Consider the following 24475-nt stretch of genomic DNA (forward strand, 5'->3'; position numbering starts at 1 on the left):
TTGGCCAGTAAATTCAAAAGTTTAATCGAACTCAAAAATGGCTTATCAATTGAAACACTTTACATTGCTGCTCTCTCTAATGTTAACCTAGATAAATGTACGCTATTATTAGGCGCATATCCAAGAGTGGAAGCTCAATTAGTACAACGTTTACTGCATGATATTTAACTTAACGTACATTTCTCTCTATACAACCTTCCATTTTTCTGTGGAGATGACATAATTTTTTTTAATGTTCAGACATTCTCCTTGCTGTTTTCCCCCCAACACATTCATAATCATTACTTTTGCTGGTGTTTTGCTGTGGCAAGCTTTATGCGTGGGCTTAAGAGCTTCATCTATGTTTTAAAATCTTTGGTCGGGGCAGCCAGAGTTTTGGGTTAACCTGAGAAAAAGCGTGACGCTGACTCACCTCCACGTCCTTGTATTTGTCCTTGAGGTCCATGAGCCGATGGTAGGCTCTGATAGCCTCACTGAACTCGCCTAGGTCTATACACACGGCAATGAAATTCTCCCAGATCTGCCATCGCTCATAATTACACTTGAGCGCTTCCTGAAGGGTGCGGAACGCCTTCTCCCTGGAACACACACACGAAACAAAATCAGTGTGTTTAGCAGAACTACTATTAGCAGAAGTTGCTCATGGATGGATTAAACGGTGTATGGCAGAACCAAGTTTTGTGGTTTCCTCTCTAAAAAGGGTTTTTGGCAAACTACCCATGTGGCAAAGTATAATTGTTCTCTTCCAAAAACCTAGAGAGCTGCCTGCATAGAGAGCATTTTAGGTACAAAGGCTGCTCCAAAATTTACAGGTAGTCAGAAAAATGACAAATCTGTAACGTCAAACTCTGGAATCTATTCAACACATCCCCTACACTGATATGGCAAACTCAGAATGCTTTGGGGTGAGCTAAATGAAAACAGTCATTCAGGATGTGTGTGGTCGAGTTGATCATTAACATTTTAAAACCTTTACAATAACAACACGAAATCAAAATTATTGTCAAAGATATCAAAAACGATAGTTTATGCAATTGAACAAAAGAGTGAAAAAACTAGAAAGAGAAAGAAAGAGCAGAAGAAAAAGAGCAAAAGAAAGAGCACAAGAAAGATAAGCAACAAAAAAGGGCAAAATATCAAAAGATAGAGGGAGAGTGCAAAAATAAAAGAGTGAAAGTGAGAGAAAGCGCAACCGACAGGCAGACAAACAAAAGAAAGAGCGACAGACAGAAAAATCCTCAGACAGAGAGCGACAGACAGACAAAGAGAGACAGACAGAAATAAAGAAAGAGCGACAGACAGAAAGAGAGAGACAGAAAAAGCATCAGACAGACAGAGACATAAAGAAAGAGCGACAGACAGAAAGAGCGACAGACAGACAAAGAGCGACAGACAGACAAACAGACATAAAGAGCGACAGGCAGACATAAAGAGCGACAAACAGACAAAGAGCGACAGACAGACATAAAGAGCGACAGACAGAGTGCCAGACAGACAAAGAGTGACAGAGAAAGAAAGAGTGACAGACAGACAAGAGTGACCGAGATAGAAAGAACGTCAGACAGACAGAAAGAGCGTCAGACAGACAGAAACAGCAACAGAAAGACAGACAGACAGAAAGAGCGACAATAGAACGATGGATGGAACGATCGAACAACAGATAGATGGATAGAACGATAGACAGACAGACACATACTGTATATTCACGGTTTATTTCTATGCTTAGAGTACTGGATCATTAGCTTTGCAACATGCTAAAATCAAACTCCACTGGAATCAGCTGCGAGTCTCCAGTTGCGCTTCATGAGAAGAGTTGTGTGAGTAACAGAGGATTCCAAATCAATCACTTACAGTATGAGGTTTCAGTTAACACACTGCCTGTATAGACAGATCACTAGGTTTTGAAAGAGAGCTCATGTTTTTGCAAGCGCTGTCAACAAAAGCCTATGACACAAGGGTAGACACGGGTTTCATTATAATATCTAAAGCCAGGTTTCCTTTGAACAGATGCAGGTGTGTGTGCAAAATCTCCCACACACACACACATCACTGTTCTAGATGGTCCCTAGGAGCGTTAATCAGGTTTTAATAGAAGATTCCAAAGACTCATCTCAGGGATGAGTGCACAGGGCTAATTGGACGAGGAGAGAAATCATTCCCAGAATCCCTCAGGTGCATGCCGTTGCAGTGGTGTTCCAGGAAACACCTTCGTTCCTCGCAGGAAATCAGCAAAAACCTCCAATCATGTCACGCAACAAATATCCTAACTGGCATTTAGCTTCCAAATCTGGTTAATATTGGCGGGTTGGTAGTCGTGGTAAAGCGCTGGCTCCTGGGGTAGACACAGCAAGAGCCCGGAGGAGATTTATCTTTGCAATTACAGCTGCCAAAGTCATTCCTGCAGTAATTGAAAAGCAAGGAGGCCTCTGAGGGTCCCCAGCGGATGCAGGATGAAGGAAACACAGAAACGCAGCATAAATCAGGTCAACCGGAACCTGAATAGGGGCTTATCTACAGTTTGTACATGGTGGCGATTTCAGTGAGAGATAAGTGTGTGGGAGCAGTGGGAGCTATTATTTAGCTAATAACTGAACAATTAAAACTTTTAATTTATTTTAAAATGTAATTTATTCCTGTGATGGACAAGCTGAATTTTTAGCAGCCATTCAGTGTTACTTCAATGTCACATGATCCTTCAGAAATCATTCTATTATGGTTATTTACTGCTCAGGAAACATGTCTTTTTTTAATCAATGTTAAAATCGTTTGTGCTTAATATTTTTTGCGAAAACGTGATTTTTTTTTTTTTTTTTTTTCACGATTCTTTGGTGAATATAAAGTTTAAAAAGTAAAAAAAAAGAAAAGAAAAAAATAAATATTGGTAACACCAGTTCAGGGTCCAATTCTCACTATTAACATGCATATTACTAGGACATTGGATGTTTATTAGTACTCATAAAGCACATATTAATGCCTTATTCTGCATGACATTACCTAAACTTAAACTTACCTTACTAACTATTAATAAGCAGTAATTAGGAGTTTATTGAGGCAAAAGTTAATAGTTAGTTAATAATGAGAATTGATCAAAATCTTTTATATTAAATTGTCTTTACTGTCACTTTTGATTAATATAATGCATCCTTGGTGTACAAAAAAAAATCGTTATCTCTTTATTTTAAATGACCAGCAAAAAAAAGCCAATAATGGTTGCATTAAAATAACTTCAAAATACTCTGAAAATGATGGCTCTCTGATGGCTAAGTATTCAAAAGATGCCATGTATTCTGACAAAATACTAACATATATTATAATATGATGATATTATTATTATTATTATATTATGCCTTTGGAATCACAGCTCATCCAAATATTGACGAAAAGCTATAAAAGCAAAAACACGCAATAAATAAAAGAAAATGCTGGTTCTACTCTTATTGGAAGAAAACACCAGAAAAACACAGCTTTTTTGATTTAGCCCTTCTTTGTAGTGCTGACACTCATACTCACTTCATTCTCAGTTTGATGTAGGCCGTGGAGAGGTTGTTCCATGCTTCTGAATTCTAAATGTAGGAGAGTAACGATCAGAGTCAGGTCCACGGGTGAAAATCACTTATCAAAATAAACCATATAAATACATAAGAAAGTAGACATCTAGAGAATATTTCCTAACAGCTTGTTTACTCGTTTCCTGGATGGAGTATTAAGCCTGCCTTTTGACTACATTTGAATTTTAAGTACACCATTAGGAGCATAAGAGGCTAAGGATAATAGGGTTCTTGGTTTTATGGAGCTTTATAGATGCATAAAAGTGAGTAGAAGCCTGAAAGCACAAAAACAGGGAGGCATTCGTAGACACAATCCATTGATTACGAAAGACATAAGTCAGATTCGACAGCACAAGTACTGAATAACTAAGCACAAGCCCTTTTCTTTATGGTCATATGACACTGATCTCCTTTCAAGGACCGTGTGACTTACATCTGGTTCCAGTCCGACGCATCTCTGAAAAGCTTTGGCGGCCCCTTCGTAGCCCTCCAGTGCAAAATACGCACAGCCCAGGGAGAACCACACACCCAACTGTAGAGATAAAAGATGGAGAGAAAATTGATGAGACTCCAAGTGCTTCGCTCGTCTTTTAAAAGCGTTGCTCTGTCCTAAAAATGAATGATGTTCTTTGAGCCCAGGAACCTCTAGGAATAGGTCTCTTTCTTGAGTTTTAAATCTTCAGTTTCTTCGGGAATCTTTGCATCTCTGAGGCACTCCTCTGTCCTAACTTCCATCTCTAGGCCTGAAGGCAGTATTAGCTCCGAGAGGCCCTGAGGCAGCGCTGCGAGCCAGTGTTAAAGATCACGCTGGGGTCATCAATGAGTCCCTCAGGAAGATTACTCTGTCTTATTGCTGCCTGTGCTTCTGCATTATGGATGAAGGGAGGAATGAAGAATGAGTAAGGGGAAAAGAGGCAGCCGTGCACTTTTTTTGGCTCTGTGGTGGATGAACCTGATAGCACTCATCCACATGCTGCTGTCTAGCTTTTTATCTACCACAGTGTTTCTCATGTTCTCCGTCAGCACTCTGCCAATCTTCTCTATACATCCATCCTTGTGATCTTGTGCATGTGTGGTCAACATGGTCACGTTCACACAGAACACGTTTTTGTATTCCACTGCACTGCTTTTCCATTGTTTTTCTAGGTTAACATGCTGGATGGATGTGTGTGACTGCTGTGCTCATGTTCTGCAGTGTCTTACGCATGGCACAGCATTCTAAATAAGCTCTCTAGACCTTGCTCTTTTCATTCCACTGCCCTGCATCTCACATTTTTAAACACAACATGTTCTCTATAAATGATCCCGAAAGCTGTGTGACCACAATGTCCACATGATAAAAAAAAATAGATACCTCCCATTATAACTACAATCTTGTTTCTATATAAAGCACTCCTTCCAGAAAAACTCAGAGTTTTTTTCTGATTGTTGCGGGCAAAAATGCTTGATTATGCGGCCCGTTTTCTTTAAAAATGCGATGGAATATGCGGGATATTTATGCAATTTTATGCGATGAAATTGCGGGAACTTGCAAAAACTGCGGTTTGATGAAAAAGAGAAGAAAAAAAGTGATTCCCTGTGGTTCTCACTAGGCTACTACCTTAACCCTCTGGGGACCAGAAACGCGCCGGCGCGTTTTGCCGTTTTTTTTTCACATTGCAGAAAAATAGACTTAAAATACTCTGTTGATTTTGATCGTACATATAAGTGTTATACATCAATCGATCCTGTTAATTGTCTATTATTTTTCTGTATACTCACAATAAAAACAAAGTTTTGTGCTTTTTGTCAAATAAAGAAAAATAAACATGATGCGAGTTTTGCCTTCTCTCTGTCAGTGCAGTCCATTCTGAAACACGTCCGAAAAATTAACTCTAACTCTGCAAATACTTGTCATACAGGCACGAGAGATTTTTCTTTATGAAGCTTGAATTCTCTTCTTTTCAATGAAGTAATTTATATAAAAAACAAATATTCTCAGTTTATGTAATCTGTATGAAAAGAGAGTGCTGTCAGATTTTTTTCCCCCAGCTCATTACACTTCATTACGCGTTAATCTGACACGCCCACGGAGGAAGCGCGCTATTCAAACGCAAATGTTGAGGCAAGCCATGACAATGCCCACATCAGCCGTTCCACCGCGGCGGTAAAATGTGGGGTGTATTTTCTGCCTTTTACCGCCAAGAGGCGCTACAATCATAGACTCTGAAAAGTGTTTGTTTATTCTCTCTAATGCGTAATCTGCCGCCGCACCGCGGCTCATTCAGAGCGATTGAAAGCTGGTAGCAGAAGAATTCAACAAGTGAAACGTAGTTAAAATAATTCATAATCACAATACTGAAATTAGGCTACTGAAATGAAATTGAATAAATAATGAAAAAATAAAACATTGCAATAAAAACATTTACAGACGATAGCTCAGTGGTTAACGCAACAACACGAGCTTTCGAGGAGCTTCAATCGACCCGAGATCGAATCTCAATGTAGCATACATGTTGTTAACCGATGTTGGCCAACAGCGTTTATATTTAACCTTCTTGATGCTTAAATAGCTAACTGTTTATAACTGTTTACTTATTTAAAGTCAAGAGTTTTGTTTAATTATTATTACAACATAAATTTGCTACATTCCTGGAACCGCAGCGCTGCACAAAGGACATAAACTGATGAAGGAAGATTGTAAGCCGATTGCATCAGAAAATGAAAATGAAGAAGCTCGTCTTTAGTCTGCTAAATTATTGTGTAATGTAAAAGAACACTAAAATTACTTAAGTTTGAAACCAAGTTCGAACATTTCAAGGTTTAAATAAAGTGTCGGGACAGTTTTTTTAAATTTAAAACAGGGTTGCATCGGGTTTAGAGTTTATTTCTTTTGCGATGCAAAATAAGAAACACTAGGCTAATCTTATTCTTGCGACATTTTAAATTTGTATTGCCAAAGAAATGACAGCTATATTAAACAATTAAAACAGTAGGCCTACAAAACGAAAATTGTCCAAAGCAACATAATTAAATTAAAACATGCGTTTTTCTTTGCCTCTCTCGCGCTGAATCTCTTTTTAACAAGTTTATTTAGTCTCCCTCGCTCTCCATATGAAAGAGGAACATTAACACCTAGGCCTATTGTCCTGCGCGCTCGATACAGCACTGAACTGTCCCTCCAACCCCCCACCGGCTATCGGAGTCTGAGGCTGATTTAACACAAAGAGAAGTCGCAATTTACACTTAAATCGCTATTCTAGACAGTGTTGATAATGAAGGAATTAAATGATTTAAGTTACATGTGGCCTAGTGATATTTCTGTCATAAAAGTTTATTACTAAATATTTCATTATTTCAGTAATTGATGAAATAAAACTGGTTTGGGCCAGCTTTTTCCAAGCAAAACTAAATATAATATGAAAAAACGCATGTTAATTTGTTGTCATGAACAAAATGTTCAACTCAATATTAAATTCTACAGGGATCTTTGGATCCTTACAACCAGGCATGCAATTTGTGAATTAAGTTTTTTTTTTTTTTTATTATTATTCAAATAAATATCGAACCACGGTGCTTCGTGGTAATGCTGCTAAATTAAATAACATGTATAGAATAATTATGAACTTAAATGAAACAATATCGCAACATTTCGACAAATACATTATTTGATCTGTTTTTACATTTTAATTCAGGGCGATTTAGCCTGCTACATTTAATTAGAGCGAGATTTTCACCCTTGTCTTGTCATTTTCTCATTGGGAAGCGCTTACATAGGCTACATGTTTGAGTAGATCCTCTGTACCTCTCGTTTTCATTATGGATTACATAATCAGATAACATTTATTAGCCTGAATATTTAGACATTTAAAGGCTTTAGACATAGCCGATTTCTTATAGTGACTGAGCTGAAGTGGCTTTCGGTTCATTTTTGTGACGCGCAGTTCCCTGAGACAGAGACGACAGATAAACTTTTGTCGTTAGCAAAAGTTCGAATAAAACCCGACTTTAGAAAAATGCATAGGGCCACCCGGCGTGGTCTGCCAAAAAACTTAATTATAAACTTCAATATTTCATTCAAAATAATCTCAAAACGCTTTGTGAAATTTTGAAAAGCCGTGCATGCATTAAGGCCACTGGAACTAATGAACAACTGAAACGCTGGTTTTGATTTTATTGTTTGTCGTTTAAACGTGCTTGTTGCATATCTCTATTTTATATTTGATATGGTCTATTGGTGAAGTAGCCTATAGCATTGATTACTGTGGAGGGAGGGGAGTGGGGATTCAAATAATTCAGCAGAAGCAGGGATGTTTAGACCAGAAGGAAATCCCAGTCCCCCCTGGCAAATCACACTTTACTTAAAACCATGTTTTTAAAAACTCTAGGTTGTGTAGGGAATCAAAAAAATAATAATAATAGGCCTAATAAAAAATATATATATATATATATATATATATATATATATATATATATATATATAGGCTATATATATAAAATTACTTTTTTTACAGAACTGCTTTTGAAATTACGATTGGTACCCGATTGGTACAGATGCAAAGTCGTTCTGTTGGATACTATTGTTCCTTAGTGTAAAATGGAAATGCATGGTAATTTTATTTTATAAATATAAGCAAAAAACTGTATGGTGTAACAGAGTTTTAGAGCTAGACAAATCTCTCTGCATTAATAAATATAAAATTTACAGTAGACCATGTTTGTTCGAGATTCGAACCCGTGTCATCTTGATCGAACCGTCAGTTCTACCGCTCGGCTATTAATTTCCTCACTGAGAAATACCCAAACGTTTGTTTCTCACATGAGCGAGAAAACGTTTTGTCGGTAGCCTGTGAGTGTAGGCCTACTTTAGCCTACATGAATAAAAGTAGACCTTTTACAGTTTTAAAAGATGATATCTTATCTGTATGACCAACAATTACGCAGTAAGTTCTTTTAGCTGTTATGAGAAAAATAAATTCAAATGAACGCGCCGCCGCGTTTGTCAAACTCTAATTCAACATGCCAGAATAAAGCCAGATTTTAGAATAATGCATAGCCACTCGGCGTGGTGTGCCAAAATACCCTAATTATAAACTTCAATATTTCATTCAAAACCATCTCAAAACGCTTTGTGACATTTTAAAAAGCCGTGAATGTATTAAGGCCACTGGAACCAGGATCGTAACTGAAACGCGCTGCATGTCTCAATACAGGAGCAGAAGCGCTGGTTCAGATTGTATTGGTTGTTGTTTAAACGTGCATGTTGCATATTTAAAAATATTTGTTTAAAAATAAATGTTTGTTGTAGGCTTATTTGTAAATTACCATAACTTGTAGAATTTCATCCTTACTGTTAATTGACATTAGCCCCACTTACGTTTTGATAAATGTCCCTTTGCTCCACCTGGCGGTCATTTCGCGAGCGACTTTGAAATGCGACTGGTTTATTTTTATTGTATTGGTCTACTTTAAAAAATAATACTTTATAAGACATTTATGGGAAAAGACTATTTTCTTTTCAAGATGTTTCCAACTGTAACTTTGAACCAATTCTGTAGAATGGCCCATATAGCATTTGACCAGGATTTGTTTCCAGGTATGACTAAAAATGTGCTTTTGGCTTTCATTTATATTTTGATTGTTTGTATATATATATATATATATATATATATATATATATATATATATATATATATATATATATATGTGTGTGTGTGTGTGTGTGTGTGTGTGTGTATATATATACACTCACCGGCCACTTTATTAGGTACACCTGTCCAACTGCTCGTTAACACTTAATTTCTAAGCAGCCAATCACATGGCGGCAACTCAGTGCATTTAGGCATGTAGACATGGTCAAGACAATCTCCTGCAGTTCAAACCGAGCATCAGTATGGGGAAGAAAGGTGATTTGAGTGACTTTGAACGTGGCATGATTGTTGGTGCCAGAAGGGCTGGTCTGAGTATTTCAGAAACTGCTAATCTACTGGGATTTTCACGCACAACCATCTCTAGGGTTTACAGAGAATGGTCCGAAAAAGAAAAAACATCCAGTGAGCGGCAGTTCTGTGGGCGGAAATGCCTTGTTGATGCCAGAGGTCAGAGGAGAATGGCCAGACTGGTTCGAGCTGATAGAAGGGCAACAGTGACTGAAATAACCACTCGTTACAACCGAGGTATGCAGCAAAGCATTTGTGAAGCCACAACACGCACAACCTTGAGGCGGATGGGCTACAACAGCAGAAGACTCCACCGGGTACCACTCATCTCCACTACAAATAGGAAAAAGAGGCTACAATTTGCAAGAGCTCACCAAAATTGAACAGTTGAAGACTGGAAAAATGTTGCCTGGTCTGATGAGTCTCGATTTCTGTTGAGACATTCAGATGGTAGAGTCAGAATTTGGCGTAAACAGAATGAGAACATGGAACCATCATGCCTTGTTACCACTGTGCAGGCTGGTGGTGGTGGTGTAATGGTGTGGGGGATGTTTTCCTGGCACACTTTAGGCCCCTTAGTGCCAATTGGGCATCGTTTAAATGCCACGGCCTACCTGAGCATTGTCTCTGACCATGTCCATCCCTTTATGGCCACCATGTACCCATCCTCTGATGGCTACTTCCACCATGTCACAAAGCTCTAATCATTTCAAATTGGTTTCTTGAACATGACAATGAGTTCACTGTACTAAAATGGCCTCCACAGTCACCAGATCTCAACCCAATAGAGCATCTTTGGGATGTGGTGGAACGGGAGATTCGCATCATGGATGTGCAGCCGACAAATCTGCGGCAACTGTGTGATGCCATCATGTCAATATGGACCAAACTCCCTGAGGAATGCTTCCAGCACCTTGTTGAATCTATGCCACGAAGAATTGAGGCAGTTCTGAAGGCAAAAGGGGGTCCAACCCGTTACTAGCATGGGGTACCTAATAAAGTGGCCGGTGAGTGTATATATATATATATATGTAGGCTATATATATACACAAGAAAGAATGGAATGACAATATATATATATATATATATATTGTCCTTGCATTCTTTCTTGTGTGACACCCCTGAATGAAAGGCTCATTATTATGCAGGGTCACTGTCTGAGAACCACTTAATTATTCATGATAGGGGTTGGGCCGTTCCGCCCATCCGCATATTGCCTTGGCAAACAAAAAAATGTTTTTCACAATTTAAAACAATCTATTGTTTTATGTGAATGATTAGGAAGGATGATTTTCAGATCATTTTGAAGCAAAAACTCTAGACGACAACGTACATTAGTCAAAAGTCTTGTGGACACATATTTAGTATGTTTTTTGTGTCCTTATTTCAAAAACTTAATTTTTTAGTTTTTTCAATAACCATGCATAAACAATATTCCCTCAAAAATACAAACATGTACATACATGTTGCTCACACATTATGGTAGACCTGTTTGTGCTAAATACAGTGTAATTTCACCTGTGCCATTAATATGTTTATAAGCAACTGAAAAAAGCACAAATGTCATAGCATGTCAAAACATCTCAAGGACCCCAAAAACACCTTGGTCCCCAGAGGGTTAAAGGTGAACTAAGTAACTTTTTTTACCTTAACCGAACAGCTTTGGAGTCATTGTAATGTTTATATTACTGATTTCATGTTGAATGGTGGTCGTCTCGCACCCCCCTGGTGCCTGTGAGCCGCAAAAGCACCCTTCCAACTTTGGGCCGGCGAGCCGCCGGCCTCAGTGTTAGGAAGTATCGTGTGATATCAGGTCTCGCGAGGTAACGAATTGCTTTATGGCAAAAAACAGATCTGATAAAATTCTGAAGTACTGAAGTAAAAGTACACATGTGGTGTTGGGCGCGCGCAGCTCTTAAAGGGGCCATACCTTATTTCCACTCGTTACAGCGTCCATCCTACTGAACAGGTACCGGTGTACAGGGGGAGGGGATCCGGCCGTGAGTGCGAGCCATCTCTGCGTGAGTGCTATTCACGACAGTACAAGTACTCCACAGCGACTCTAGGGGTCGCTGTTTGACAAAAACGGAATTCCTACTTAGTGCTGCTTTAATGTAAAGAGTCATTTCTTATTACCTCCTATGATAAGAAAGCATACTACATCACAGAAAGTGCAGGAAATATTTAATTTCTCATCTTGTTTTATTTCAGACTGTAACGAGTGGAAATAAGGTGTGGCCCCTTTAAGAGCTGCGCGCTCCCTGTTGAACCGTCTGCAGTATTATATTGTATGTGCCATGTGGCTCGAACACCCCATGTGTGCGGGTAATTTCTGTTTGATGCTACTTCTTTTATCTTATTTTGTTTATTAAGTAACGATGTGGACGGTAGAACGTGTGACAGACAGTTAACGTTATACAAGTTCGATTTGGGAATAAAGTGCGAGTTGTGAGATGCCAATCGCCTCCGTGAGTCTGTCTGGCCTCTGCAATATCTTCAGCTGTGAGCTATCCCTATTTTTCTTCCCGACACAACGCGTTACAAGACCTTAATAAACACATCAAACTTACAAAACATTGATGAGTCAAACAAGTTCTGTAGCTTTACTGGAGGAATATGCTACAACTTCAGTAAAAATGAATAAATGAAATATTTAAAAATAAAGTGTGCTCCTGTTTTACAGCTTTTCGATGATGTTCACGTCGCGTAATTACGTCACTTCATAACGTTCCCATGGCAACAGGGGGAAATGGCTGCTCTTGTGTGAAGCAAACGCAACATTTTCCAACTTTCTGCTAAGATATATGTGACTTTTTTGCGACGAAAATGCGGGGATTATAAAATCATGCAAGCCCCGCATATTTTGCGCGGAAATCAGCAATTTATGCGGCGAAATTGCGGAGTATTTGAAAAAAATGCGGCCCCCGCATAAATATGTGGACTTTGGCTGATTATGCGTTGAATTCAGCAATCGCATAATCGTGTTTTTCTGGAGGGACTGATAAAGTATGTTGCGCTGCACAAGTGGCTCCAGCCACTTTGTGCCTGTTTGTCTAAAATGGCAATCAATTTCCATATCTGCAAATGATTTTATGAATTGTATCAGTTATTTGACTAAGTGCTGACCATTATGTTGAAAGTGCCATAAAAATACTAAATAAATGCATATGAATGTTAAATATTTTCACTAAGTTCTTAAGACTCTTCATTTATTATTTACAATTACTATTATAATTATTATTTATTTACAAATAATATTTAATTTATTGCTAAGAATTTTCTACATTATAACTTTTGATGGTTAAATCAAATGACTGTAAATAGAAACTCAAATGACTTTGAACGTAAATATGTTTTAAAAACTTGTAAGAGTTGTAAAGGTTTATTTGTTGTGTTTTGGAACAATGACTTGAGAACCGAATGGCAGCATAACTGTCTATAGAAATGCTGTCCAATTCTGCCAAAAGTTTGCAGATTCCCCGGCTGAACACCTGCACCATTTTAGTGGAAAAGGGGTATGGGTGGTTAACCAAACCATGCATCTTTCTTTCCTGTAAACTTGAAGACGTTAAGTACTATAAAGTTACACACAAGTGTACATCATACCTGCATTGTGTTGATTCGCAGTGAACGTTCAAAACATTCCACGCACTGCTGGAATTCTTTGTGGCGCAGGTGATGCAGAGCTTTGGACCGTTGGGCACGTGCGCTGCGGTGTTTGGAAAGCTCCCATGCACGGTCGTAATACTGCGGATCCTTCAGCACATCACCTAACAGGCAGTAAAGCGACGGCGTCTCCTTTTTCTCCAGCTCACGTCTCAAAATCTCCTCCGCCTGAGAGAGAGAACGTTCCAGCAGATTAAAGCAACTGACTAATTTAATCCTCAAATTGGAAAACGTACATGGCCAAAAGTATGTGGAGACCTCTAATTATTGGGTTTGACAAGGCCCCTTAATTCCAGTTAAAATGCCATCCAATATAAAGACATTCTAGGGAATTGTGTGCTGAAACTTTGTGGCATCAATTTAGGGAGTGTATTTTCTATTCCAGCAAGACATGCAAGAAATGATTTACTCAATCTGATGTGGAAGACCTGGACTGTCCTGCATGAAGCTAGACCTGGGGCCTCATTTATAAACGTTGCGTACGCACAAAAGGCGTACGCCGCTCTCTACGCAATAATTGGTATTTATAAAAAGCAAACTTGACGGTAAAATGTGCGGTCCTTCACGCAAGCTCTGACCCAGGCGTACGCACAGAAACGGGTGAACTGAGAAATGGCGACACCGTCGGCAGATGGAAGAAACACGTGAAAGTGTGTGAAACTGTAGACCGTTGTGTAAAATAAATGGCAATACTGCCTCATAAATAACACGAAGACGTCACAAAGCAAGTATTACAATTAACAGCCTACACGAACACCCGTTTGATCGATCTGCAACAAAAATGCAAATTAACACATATTTGCAAAAAGAAAAGTGAAATATGTTCTGCAATAATATTGGCATGTTATACAATTCATCCTCATAAATAAGATGGTAAACAGAACGAAATAATGTACAAAACTGATATTCTCGCCAATGTGTCCGTCAGGCGGAGCAGATATAGCTAGATATAGCTAGTCAGTCAGATGGATAGATAATTAGGGAGAGATAGATAGATAAATAGATAGATGTATTATTTGTCCACTGGGGAAAGTTGTTTTCATAGTAAAAATGTCTTTATCAGCTACGGAATCATGGTATTCATGCAGGTATTTCATGCATATGCCTTTAGTTTGTTTTATTTTTGATAAAATAAAGTATGACGTATGTCTCAACCATTCAGAAAGCTGCAAGAAATTACATTTGCACTGAACTATTTCCCATTTCCAAGTAGATTATAACCGACATCTGTAGCTTGTCATTTCTTTTTTATTTCGGCCACAGTCCGAGGTTGTGAGGCTACAGCATTTATGGCGTCTGCAACCTTTTGCCACTCAAGTGCCTTTTTGACATTAGTAGGCTAATGCCCACACTGTGCCCTCCAAACAACATTTTTTCTCCTCTTTTCCACCTCGCCAACGATAACTTTTACTTCACATTGAGTGAAAGTACGTTTTTTTTATTTCCTCTCTATGTTTGCCATGATTTCGCAATCGATGAATATTAACTTGTGGGCGTTTCACAGACTATTTATGGGCAACTATGGGCGTGACATGAAGCCGCAAAAGCTGCGCTACATTTAGAATTGATTGTGATTTATTAAGGGAAAAATGCGTAGGATGTGCGCGCGCACTGTTTTATAAATCCGAATATTTCTGTGCGTACGCACGTCCTATGTTTCATCCGTACGCCACTTCTGACGCAAATCCTACGCAAAGTTTTATAAATGAGGCCCCTGAACTCTACTGAATACCTTTGGGATGAATTGGACCATTCAGATAATTTGGTAACACTTTACAATAAGGTTCCATTTGTTAACATTAGTTAACTGAATTAGTTAACAAATTAACGATGAAAAATACTTGTAAATCATTTATTAATCTTAGTTCATGATCATTTCAAAATCAAAAGTTGTATCTGTTCTATCTATCTGTTGTAAAAGTATCTTAAAATCGGTTGTAAAAGTAGCTTGTATGCTATTATTACCGTATATAAGTTCGCCAACCAATCAGATTCAAGCATTCAACTGCCCAGTAATATAACTAAAGTTAAGCAATGGGATCTTATTGTAAGTGTTACCGATAATTGTGTCTAAATAGGAGCAAAACCAGAAAATTGATCAAAATTTAGTGCAAAATCTTAACACAAGAGTGTAAACTGTTACAAAGGACTCAGTCCCAATTAATGCCAATGGTTTTGTAATTGGGTGTGGCATTTGGGTGTCCACATACCTTTGGCCATATAGTGTGTAAGGATTCAATTGATGACAATTGTTCAATTGATGTTGCTATATTCTTTTTATATTATTATTATTATTATTAAGCACATTACTAAAACAGTTCCTAAAGAAAAAAAAAAATCACTTACAGACATTGCTAGTATCCAAAATCAATACTAGTATCTTAGTATCCACCTTATACAGTCACTGTGAATGTGGCTTCACTCTGAAATACGCTGGACGTTGCGCTATATTACACAGTGCATCTCTCATCGGCTCCTGCCCTTCCACCCCTGCTAGTGCTCATGGGGATGGAAGGATAAAGGGCTTTTTGCAAACGCTTAGAACTGAAGCTGTAGTGGGAGAGAGGGGGTGGGCGGCAATAAAATTCACATTACTTGGTCAGCACTTCTATTTGGGTACTTATTTATTTTCGTGGGAACAAATAATTTGAGAAGTGGGAACAATATCTCTTTCTACTCGACACAATAGACAGTTACATAAAAAAAGTAAAACCTGAAGGCCCAGACAGAGGATGAATAAGCTATTTACTCGGGTACAAAAAGTCTCATATTTCCGTTTTATTAGAACAACACTGATAAGACGAGGTAAGAGAGAGAAATACAGAAGAGAAAGAGAGCCCTTGAGGTTTTGACAGCACTTGAATGCTCCTTGGAGCCATTATTAACTGCACATTTCCCATTGGCCACAAACAACAAAGTTTGTGTAGCCCAGTCAGGCACGGTGAGGCTGCAGGCGGCTGGATCTCATGGCTGCCAACAACACAAATGGATGCTAATCCAAGCCAGGTTGCCAGTTTCACTTTCAGAAGGGACACTGAAACATTCTGGTGCCGATACCATGTTGACCATTTTTAAACCCTTGAAAAAAAAAAAAACCTTTTTATTTATTTACTTTATTTATTATCTTTCCTTTAAAAAGAAGGAAAAGAAGGAAAAGGAGGAGAAGGAAAAGAAGAAGAAGGAAAAGGAGGAGGAGGAGAAGGAAAAGGAGGAGGAGGAGAAGAAGGAAAAGGAGAAGGAGGAGAAGGAAAAGTAAAAGGAGATTTTTTATATATATATATATATATATATATATATATATATATATATATATATATATATCAAAAACAAAGTCATGAAAGCAGGTGCTTAACCTTCAGAAAACTTTCATCAACTTAAGGAGATCAAACTAAATATTATATAAGCTCATTTATTTTCTATTAATTTCATATGAGATCTCAATGATAAATTTTTTTTGCAGTATTTTGGATGTATATCTAAAAACAATTGACAGAAAACTACAAAATAAGTGAAACTAAATAATTTTACTACAATGAAATAAATACTAAAACTGCTAAATTGTTATTCCCTTTGTGCTGAAATGGGGAAAACATCTAGAGCTTCAGGTATTAAATGCAGTTTAGACTCAGATGGACAATAATTGCCTAAAGAGGAAGGGGCGGAATTTATAAGATAGAATAGTGATAGTGATAACACTGAGTGATAACCGCAGCACCTGAGACGCGCTCTCAGCTCCTCACCACGGCGGGTCTCAGGTGCTGCGGTTATCACTCCGCCCAAGTAGCAGTGCTTCGCCTTCAGAGAATATAGTTCCCAGTATATATACGGTTAAAATATGTCTGTCTCATGTGACTTTGTTTTTTGTACACTCTGTGACTATACAAATCACAACATGTAAATAGGAAAATGTTTGCGTTATTTTGTCACTTATTTGGATTAGTATGCTAGCTGCAACCATTTACATCCAGTCTTTGTGCTAAGCTAGGCTAGCGGTGGGTGCGTCAAACAGACTTATAGCACGCACGGAGATGAAAAAGGTATGTATGGACTAATATCTAACTCTGGGGGATAAGGTGAATAGGCTAAAGTCCCAAAAAGTCGGAGTGTTCCTTTAATCCATCAGAAAAACTAACAAAGAAAAAAATTCCAGCCTTGCTGTTTTGTATAGACACCTTTTTCTTATCTCACTTTCTCTCTCATTTTTCACCAATTTCTTTCCTCTCATATGAAGTGTCACTCCCTTACGCCTGTCTCTGTATTCTATCTTATACATTCTTTTATATGCATACCTGCAGTTTATGACTTTAAACTTTAACATGAGTGCAGGGAAAAGTAGAGTGAGTCAGTACCTCAGGTACTACAGTAGAGTGGAGTACATTTTTATATTATTACAACTCAGATTGGGGGTGATTGGGTGGTTTTATTGACCTCAGAGGTACCCTATAATCTGATTGGTACACAAAGTGGACGGTAACTTAATAAAACTCTGAAATAGCTCCCAGAAAACTGCACTGACAGACAGACACACACACACACACACACGTTGTTAGAGCATGGAGCTCATATAAGGAGGAGAGACAGGGAGGAAAAAAAGAAGAGATGGATGTGAGGGGAAAATTTGCAATCAATTGCTCTTCAAGACCTTTAACAGAAGTCACTTTCTCTTATCCCATCTTAATATGTAGAGACAACGGTAAGTAATTCACTTGAAGACTGATTTCCCTGAAGAGTAAACACTGTCAACTGGGACAATCAAAGCACTGATCTGTTCATTTGAACATAACGATCGGTCTGACAAGGCAACATTGGCTCAACCAATGGCATAAGTTTGAGGCAGGACTATTCATTTGAACTGATTGGTTGCATGCGAGTAGCGTACCTTGCCGTGCTGTCCCATTCTCTCCAGGCAGACAACTGCATCCTCCCAGAGTTCCAGTTGTTCATAGATCAGCAGCGCAGAACTCGTCAGGCCCAAATCAGTCAACAGACTCGCCAACTGCCTCTAAATACACACAAACAGTAAGCCAAGATCAGTCAACATGCGGCCCACCTGCCTGTAAATACACACAGCATGTGGGAGGCACTCAAAAATATACATTTAGCATGTGGACACAGCCCAAAAATCAAAAATACACAAATAAGCGTAATGAGTTCAGTGATTTTCATTTCACTCTGGTTTATCTTTGCACTAAAGTTAAACTATAGATATCACCAGGGGCTTTTTTTTTGTTTCAAGGCAGTCCTAGTTCACTTTGTGACCTATTTGAAATGACCAAATCAGCACTTTAAAATAGTTTTTTAAACCTATTTTTACATTTTATATAGACTGAATGGGGACTAAAGTTCAAATCTCGACCTACATTATAAAAAAATTATTCACACACACAATATAATAAAATCTAAAATAAATAAAATAAATTAGGGATACAGTATGCTCTGTCTCTCACCATCTTTTCTCTCATATTCTGTCTTTTTTTTCCTCACCCTCTTTCTAAAAGGATGCATTCCGAGGACAACCATCCTTCTATCTCCACGATGTCACGCTTCACAGGCAGCAGCTATATATACATCTGTGCTATTAATGACCCTCGTCGGTCTCTGAGGAATGCTACAGGTCAAATGTGTTTACACTCTTTCAACTCCTTTTGTCATTCAGGGCTGCATTTCCCAAAAGCAGATTGATCGTAGAACCACTGCCACCAAAGGTCTCTATGATCAACTTAGGCTTGCGATGCTTTTGGGAAACGCAGCCCTGGTCATTTGAGAACGGATGGATCAAGAGTCACAGGCTGTGTCCACTGCACGTCCATGTATTTCTGGTAATAAACATACTGAGATGTGCACCGACCCGACTGGAGATCATATACAGTACTGATGATTATGATGTGTAAAACTTCTATATTTGTGGACAGCAAACATGCCCTGAACTGACTTCACCCTCGACCTCTGATATCAGCAAGACATCACAAACACGTAGCTGCAAGCAGTTTCACTGCAGGAAATGTTTAATTCCTGCTCAATTTCTCCTTCACCTTTCTGTCCTGTGACAATCCCCCCCCCACCTCCAGTGGCATATCACGTCCCACAGGCATTATGGGTACCTATAAATCTAGATATATACACCGGTGAGGCTGCCGGTGATCATGTGATCTATCAGCCAGGAGACAAAACGTGATGATACTAACTAATCTGGAGAAAGAGAAACAAACACACACACACACAGAGCTGTGCTCTGCATCAACACTTTCAGTCTTATTTTTCTTTCATCTTAAGATTAATCTTTAGTTTGTTTCTTATTTATTTGCCTAATGTTACTTATTTGAATTTGTTAATTGCTAGTTTAAAGACCCACTCCGATGAAAATAATGTTTTTCTAGGTGTTAACATGTTCTTGTGGCATTTTTCTTATGTTAGAGGACATATCTTGAGAAAAATAAGCTCAAAGTTGTATTTCTGAGTATTTCTACATTCAAATGGCTGTGAATCAGTAGCAGACGCTAAAATGCCGTTTAAAATAGACTGGAGTTGTGACGTAGTAACTCCACTGGGCGGGGCCACAAGCTTGTTAAAATTAATCGAAAGTGCCCCTCTCAAACAAATATCAATGATAATATTGTTTTCAATAAAACAAAATGCATTTGATTATAATTAACATGACAATGTGACAAAATTCACGTTTACTTGTATGTTTCTGTCGGTTTGAGCTGTCGTTGCCATGACTCGTTGCTATGGGTTGCGTCACTTGCTGACTTGCATCGGACTCGACTGAAGGGGTCAGTCTCCGTTTTCGAGGCCGAGGGTCAGTAATGTGGACGGCAGGAGCGCATAATCGTTGCAAAAGTTATGCGTTTTAAAACGAAAACGCACTGTACGGCTGGATAGCTCCAATATTGCTCTCAATTTTTGTTGCACCGGTAATGACAGGTTGGGGGTGTAAGCTAGCGGGAGAGACAGAGCTCTCAGCAACGGGGAGGGGGAGGGTCGTCTCCGTGCCAACGGCTCCGCCCACAACGCAGAGGCGAATTGCTAATGAGCTACTGCCGCTCTGCTGAAGCAAAGTCCCAGAAAACGGCACAGGTTTTGTGAGTTTGGCTAAAAATGGCATAATCATAATTTAAAGACCACTGGGAATGTTTACAAATAGCTCAAAATATGATCGGAGTGGGACTTTAATCTGTAGTGGTACAGTATTGTCAGAGCCCCATTTGTGCAACTGTTCTGTTTTCATTCTCATTCATTTCATCTGCCACACTGAACACAATCCTGATTCATACATGCCAAAATGATCCAGTCTGAAAGCAAATCCGACAATTTCAGAAATCTGTTCTTTTCAAAAAAACAAACCAAAACAAGGCTCTGCCATCTCTTTACCTCGACACACACACACACAACATTTCTCTGGCTGCATGCTGTTCTCGTCTCTCTCTAGCTTGCCGTTTTGCTGCGTTCTATTCCCCTGCCAGCAATAGAAGCAACTTCAATTCCAGCTTTATTGCTGTTCACTGTTATTACACAGAGCGCGAGCAATGTCATCCACAGGACTGATCACATCAGCCCTCCCTTCTTTTCATCTATCCATCTCTCCCTCCACCCACTCACTCTCTTTCTCCATTCAGTCATTTCATTCCTTTTCTTTCAAAACCCTTCATCCATGCTGGCCTGTTACAATCCACCAAACAATTTTTTTCCATGATTTATTCACTTGTTTAACAATCTCTCACTTCAGGAAACATTTGTTTGTTTTTCATTAGTTCCATTATTGCCCAATCAGACAGGAAGTGATAGTTCCAGGTTGTTCTATTACCTGACAAACGCTGTCAAAATGAACTCATCATCCCGTATCCCTGGATGCCCTCACAGTGTACGAGAAATGAATTTCATATTCTATCTGCCAAAGCTCTTATTGACACGACACTGGCTGTATAACCCAGCTGTTGTGTTTACCGAAATGGGTTTTTGAGAAGTAGATAAATAAATAAATAAATAATGGCTGCCCATGCTCATTTGAGGTGATTAGCTCAATGCACTTGTGAGTCTAGTAATGAGAGAAAATATGCAAGCAAATCAATTTGGGCACCAACAAATGAGTCAATCATTTCCATTTCAAATTAACTCAGGTAATCTGGCTTTATAATATGTGAATTATTCCCTACATGGGAATAAATTCAGACATAATTAAGATGAGAAAATGTAGGGAAAAAACTCAATCAAGGGTCAAATGGGTCCCAGTTAAACCCAACCCAAAATTCTCTTTCATGTATTCACAGGTCATGATCAACTACACACAGTTTTGTTTGTTTGTTCGTTCGTTTGTTCATTCGTTAACACTAAGCTCTCCAGACCTAAGGAAGGATATCTTCCTATTCCAGCACTAGAGAGAATGAGTACTTTAAGAGATTGATAATAAATGTTGTGCATGTACATCACAGGAACTTCTTTCTTGGTCTGTATTTATTGTCTGTTTGTTTTTTTGACCAACTTTGGAGAGTAAATGTATAAAAAAAACATTGTGAAAGATCCAAGTTTCATAAATAAATCAACCATCTTAAAAACAAACCATCTTTAATCATCTAAAAATGTCACCTGCTTCGGGTTAATTAATAATCATAAATTAATGTCACTGAGAAAAAATGGAAAGTTTATGGAAAGTCCCCACTTTAATACTTTCTCTTCTATTCGATTCTATATCTATTTATAAAAAGTAAAATAAAAAAAATAAAGTACATGTACATGTTAGATTAAACTGGGAAGGGTCATAGCACTTGCATATTGTTGTCCTATTGTTAGTTTAACTGTTTCTATTGTTCTCATTTGTAAGTCGCTTTGGATAAAAGCGTCTGCTAAATGAATAAATGTAAATGTAAATATAATACATGATAAGTGATTCTAAAACAATCATTTTGAGAAACCAGAAGCCTCAATTAAACAAACAGGAATTCAGGTCACCTGTAGATCCCAGAGAGGAGGCGCCCGGCAGGTGTAGAACATCTTTAGTCTCTCAGTGATGGGACACTTCTTCTCACTAAAGAAATCCACCAAGGTCTGAAACGGAACAAAGTGACATTTAGGGGACATATATTCTCAGTTTTCAAGCATTGCTACTTCCACGAATTACATTTTTCTTCATTGCCATAGCGATTACACAATGTCCTAACCAGACGAGATGCGATAAGATTCCAGCGACAAATAGTTTGTCTGTCCACACCAGAGACGCGATAAAGTCAATCAAAAATATCCGCCAGTCAGAAGAGCGCGTGGTCTGGCTCTCTCTGGCACTCGCAATGAAATGGATAATACATAATCAAATTCATGAATATTACACAATTTTAACATTATTAAAAATACATACCGAGTTATCCATTGTTGCTTTCAGTACAAGACACAAAATGATATTCAAACTCACATTAGACACTTTTAACATTAAATAAAGCACATAAGCAGTACCTTATATTATCATATCATATACTTTCTGTTGTTCCAGCCAAGACGTCGCAGAAATAGAAATCATTTCTAAAATAGAATCGTCGCAGCTGGTTAGGACAAAAACTCTGATTACATGAAAAAGATCACTTTTATCGCGGCACATCTGTTTAGGGCACGGTGTTATTCTAACAATAATGAAGATTTTCCTTAAAGTTTGCTACAAATAAAACAAGGTAGTTCATAGAATTGAGCACCTATGAGCCAAAATCTCAAATCATACTTTTGGAGGGTACCATTAAGATGAATGGGAATGCTAACACGGATCACTAACACAAATCTCCATGAATTACAGACCTCCCTGGAACACAAAAGACATCAATATAATGAGTATTTTTAATGTGCTTAGTGTTTGGTGTGATATCTGACAGTGATAAAAACACCCCCAAGCAATTAAAATGCAGTGTGGTGCAAACAACTTAAAAACTATTCCAGTGAGTCAACCCTTCACATTTTGCTTTCATTTATTGCTGACCACACAGACCTAAATATATTTTCAAATCATTAACAAGATGGGAAAAAAGTGATCTAGACAACAAATCTAAAAAACAACAAATTCCAAGAGTGATAGCAATAACAAATAGATGTGCCAGCACATGCCAAAATGACAGCATTTTTATTAATTTTATTTTAAAGACGCCTCTCTGCTCTCCACGGAGAAATGCTACAGGGTTTGACTGCTGCGTAAACTCAGTTAAAGCATGTGCAGGCCTGCTGTTTGAGTCTCTAGTGAGAAGATCAACACTCATTCTGTTCACAAACAAGTGTCAATATTTCAAAAAGCAACAAGACAAAACACAATAACACAATGCAGTCCACAAATGCACATTGGAAGCTGATGGCCATCCTTGCCTGCTAAATAGTGAAAATAAATGCACCCTCAGCTGTCAATTATTATGAACATATGGACTGCAACTGGCACTAATAGGAGGAGAAGGCCTAAACACATGGAATTATACAGTGGGGAGAACAAGTATTTGATACACTGCCGATTTTGCAGGTTTTCCCACTTACAAAGCATGTAGAAGTCTGTCATTTTTATCATAGGTACTCTTCAACTGTGAGTGACGGAATCCAAAACAAAAATCCAGAAAATCACATTGTATGATTTTTAAGCAATTCATTTGCATTTTATTGCATGACATAAGTATTTGATCAACTACCAACCAGTAAGAATTCCGGCTCTCACAAACCTGTTAGTTTCTCTTTATAAGAAACTAACTAATTCTCTTTATTAAGAAGCCCTCCTGTTCTCCACTCATTACCTGTATTAAATGCACCTGTTTGAACCCGTTACCTGTATAAAAGGCACCTGACGGCGTAGTGTGTTACTAATGGCAGTGTATCAAATACTTGTTGTCCCCACTGTAACTGTACCAACTTAAAAATGTCCACCTAAAACGCTGTAAATAATGTGGAACTGATTCATTTCAGTTTCAGAACATTCTGGAATCAAGCAGAAGTAAGGAAACATTACATATTCCATCAAATGCATTTCGTAAGCTGATGGAAAAAAAAATCCAATATAGATGTAATTTTCCAGTTCTAGTTGGGGTTCACTTTGGAAGAAACTCATCTGGAAATAAAACTTCCGACTGAGTAGATACAATCAGTTTCTATGGAGGATGGCAAAGCTTGTCTGCGGGTAGCAGATAACTAATTACTTATTTAGCATTTCCATGGATGGAAAATGCCTGAAATATATAAATGCTAATCTTCCGATCAGGAGGGCTGAGGGATACAGCTGTGGAGGCTGTGTGCTTTTTTTCAGCTGTGTGCTTTGACAAAATGGGGCAAAGTAAACTCCCCTACAGTTGACAATTTGGCAGTTTAGTTTGAATTACACAAACCTTTCCATGGAGG

The 24475-nt window shown here is 38.4% G+C and overlaps 1 protein-coding gene across 1 annotated transcript in view; it reads right to left on the bottom strand.

Moving 5' to 3' along the window:
• Positions 1–412: 412 nt before the first annotated feature.
• LOC130070657 (tetratricopeptide repeat protein 27-like) overlaps positions 413–24475 on the bottom strand; it is a gene marked incomplete at its 3' end in the record, with an annotated part of 99554 nt that continues 75491 nt past the window's right edge. Inside the window, exons 11-16 of the mRNA XM_056235133.1 lie at positions 22079–22174; positions 18012–18134; positions 13073–13300; positions 3982–4080; positions 3511–3563; positions 413–578 (exon numbers count right to left, since the gene is read on the bottom strand). Coding sequence (XP_056091108.1) covers positions 413–578; positions 3511–3563; positions 3982–4080; positions 13073–13300; positions 18012–18134; positions 22079–22174 — 765 coding nt within the window. The remainder of the gene's footprint in view (positions 579–3510; positions 3564–3981; positions 4081–13072; positions 13301–18011; positions 18135–22078; positions 22175–24475) is intronic.

This window comes from Rhinichthys klamathensis, unplaced genomic scaffold (assembly GCF_029890125.1).
Source record: "Rhinichthys klamathensis goyatoka isolate OS25496 unplaced genomic scaffold, OSU_Roscu_1.1 h1tg000412l_1, whole genome shotgun sequence".
Classification (NCBI taxonomy): domain Eukaryota; kingdom Metazoa; phylum Chordata; class Actinopteri; order Cypriniformes; family Leuciscidae; genus Rhinichthys; species Rhinichthys klamathensis.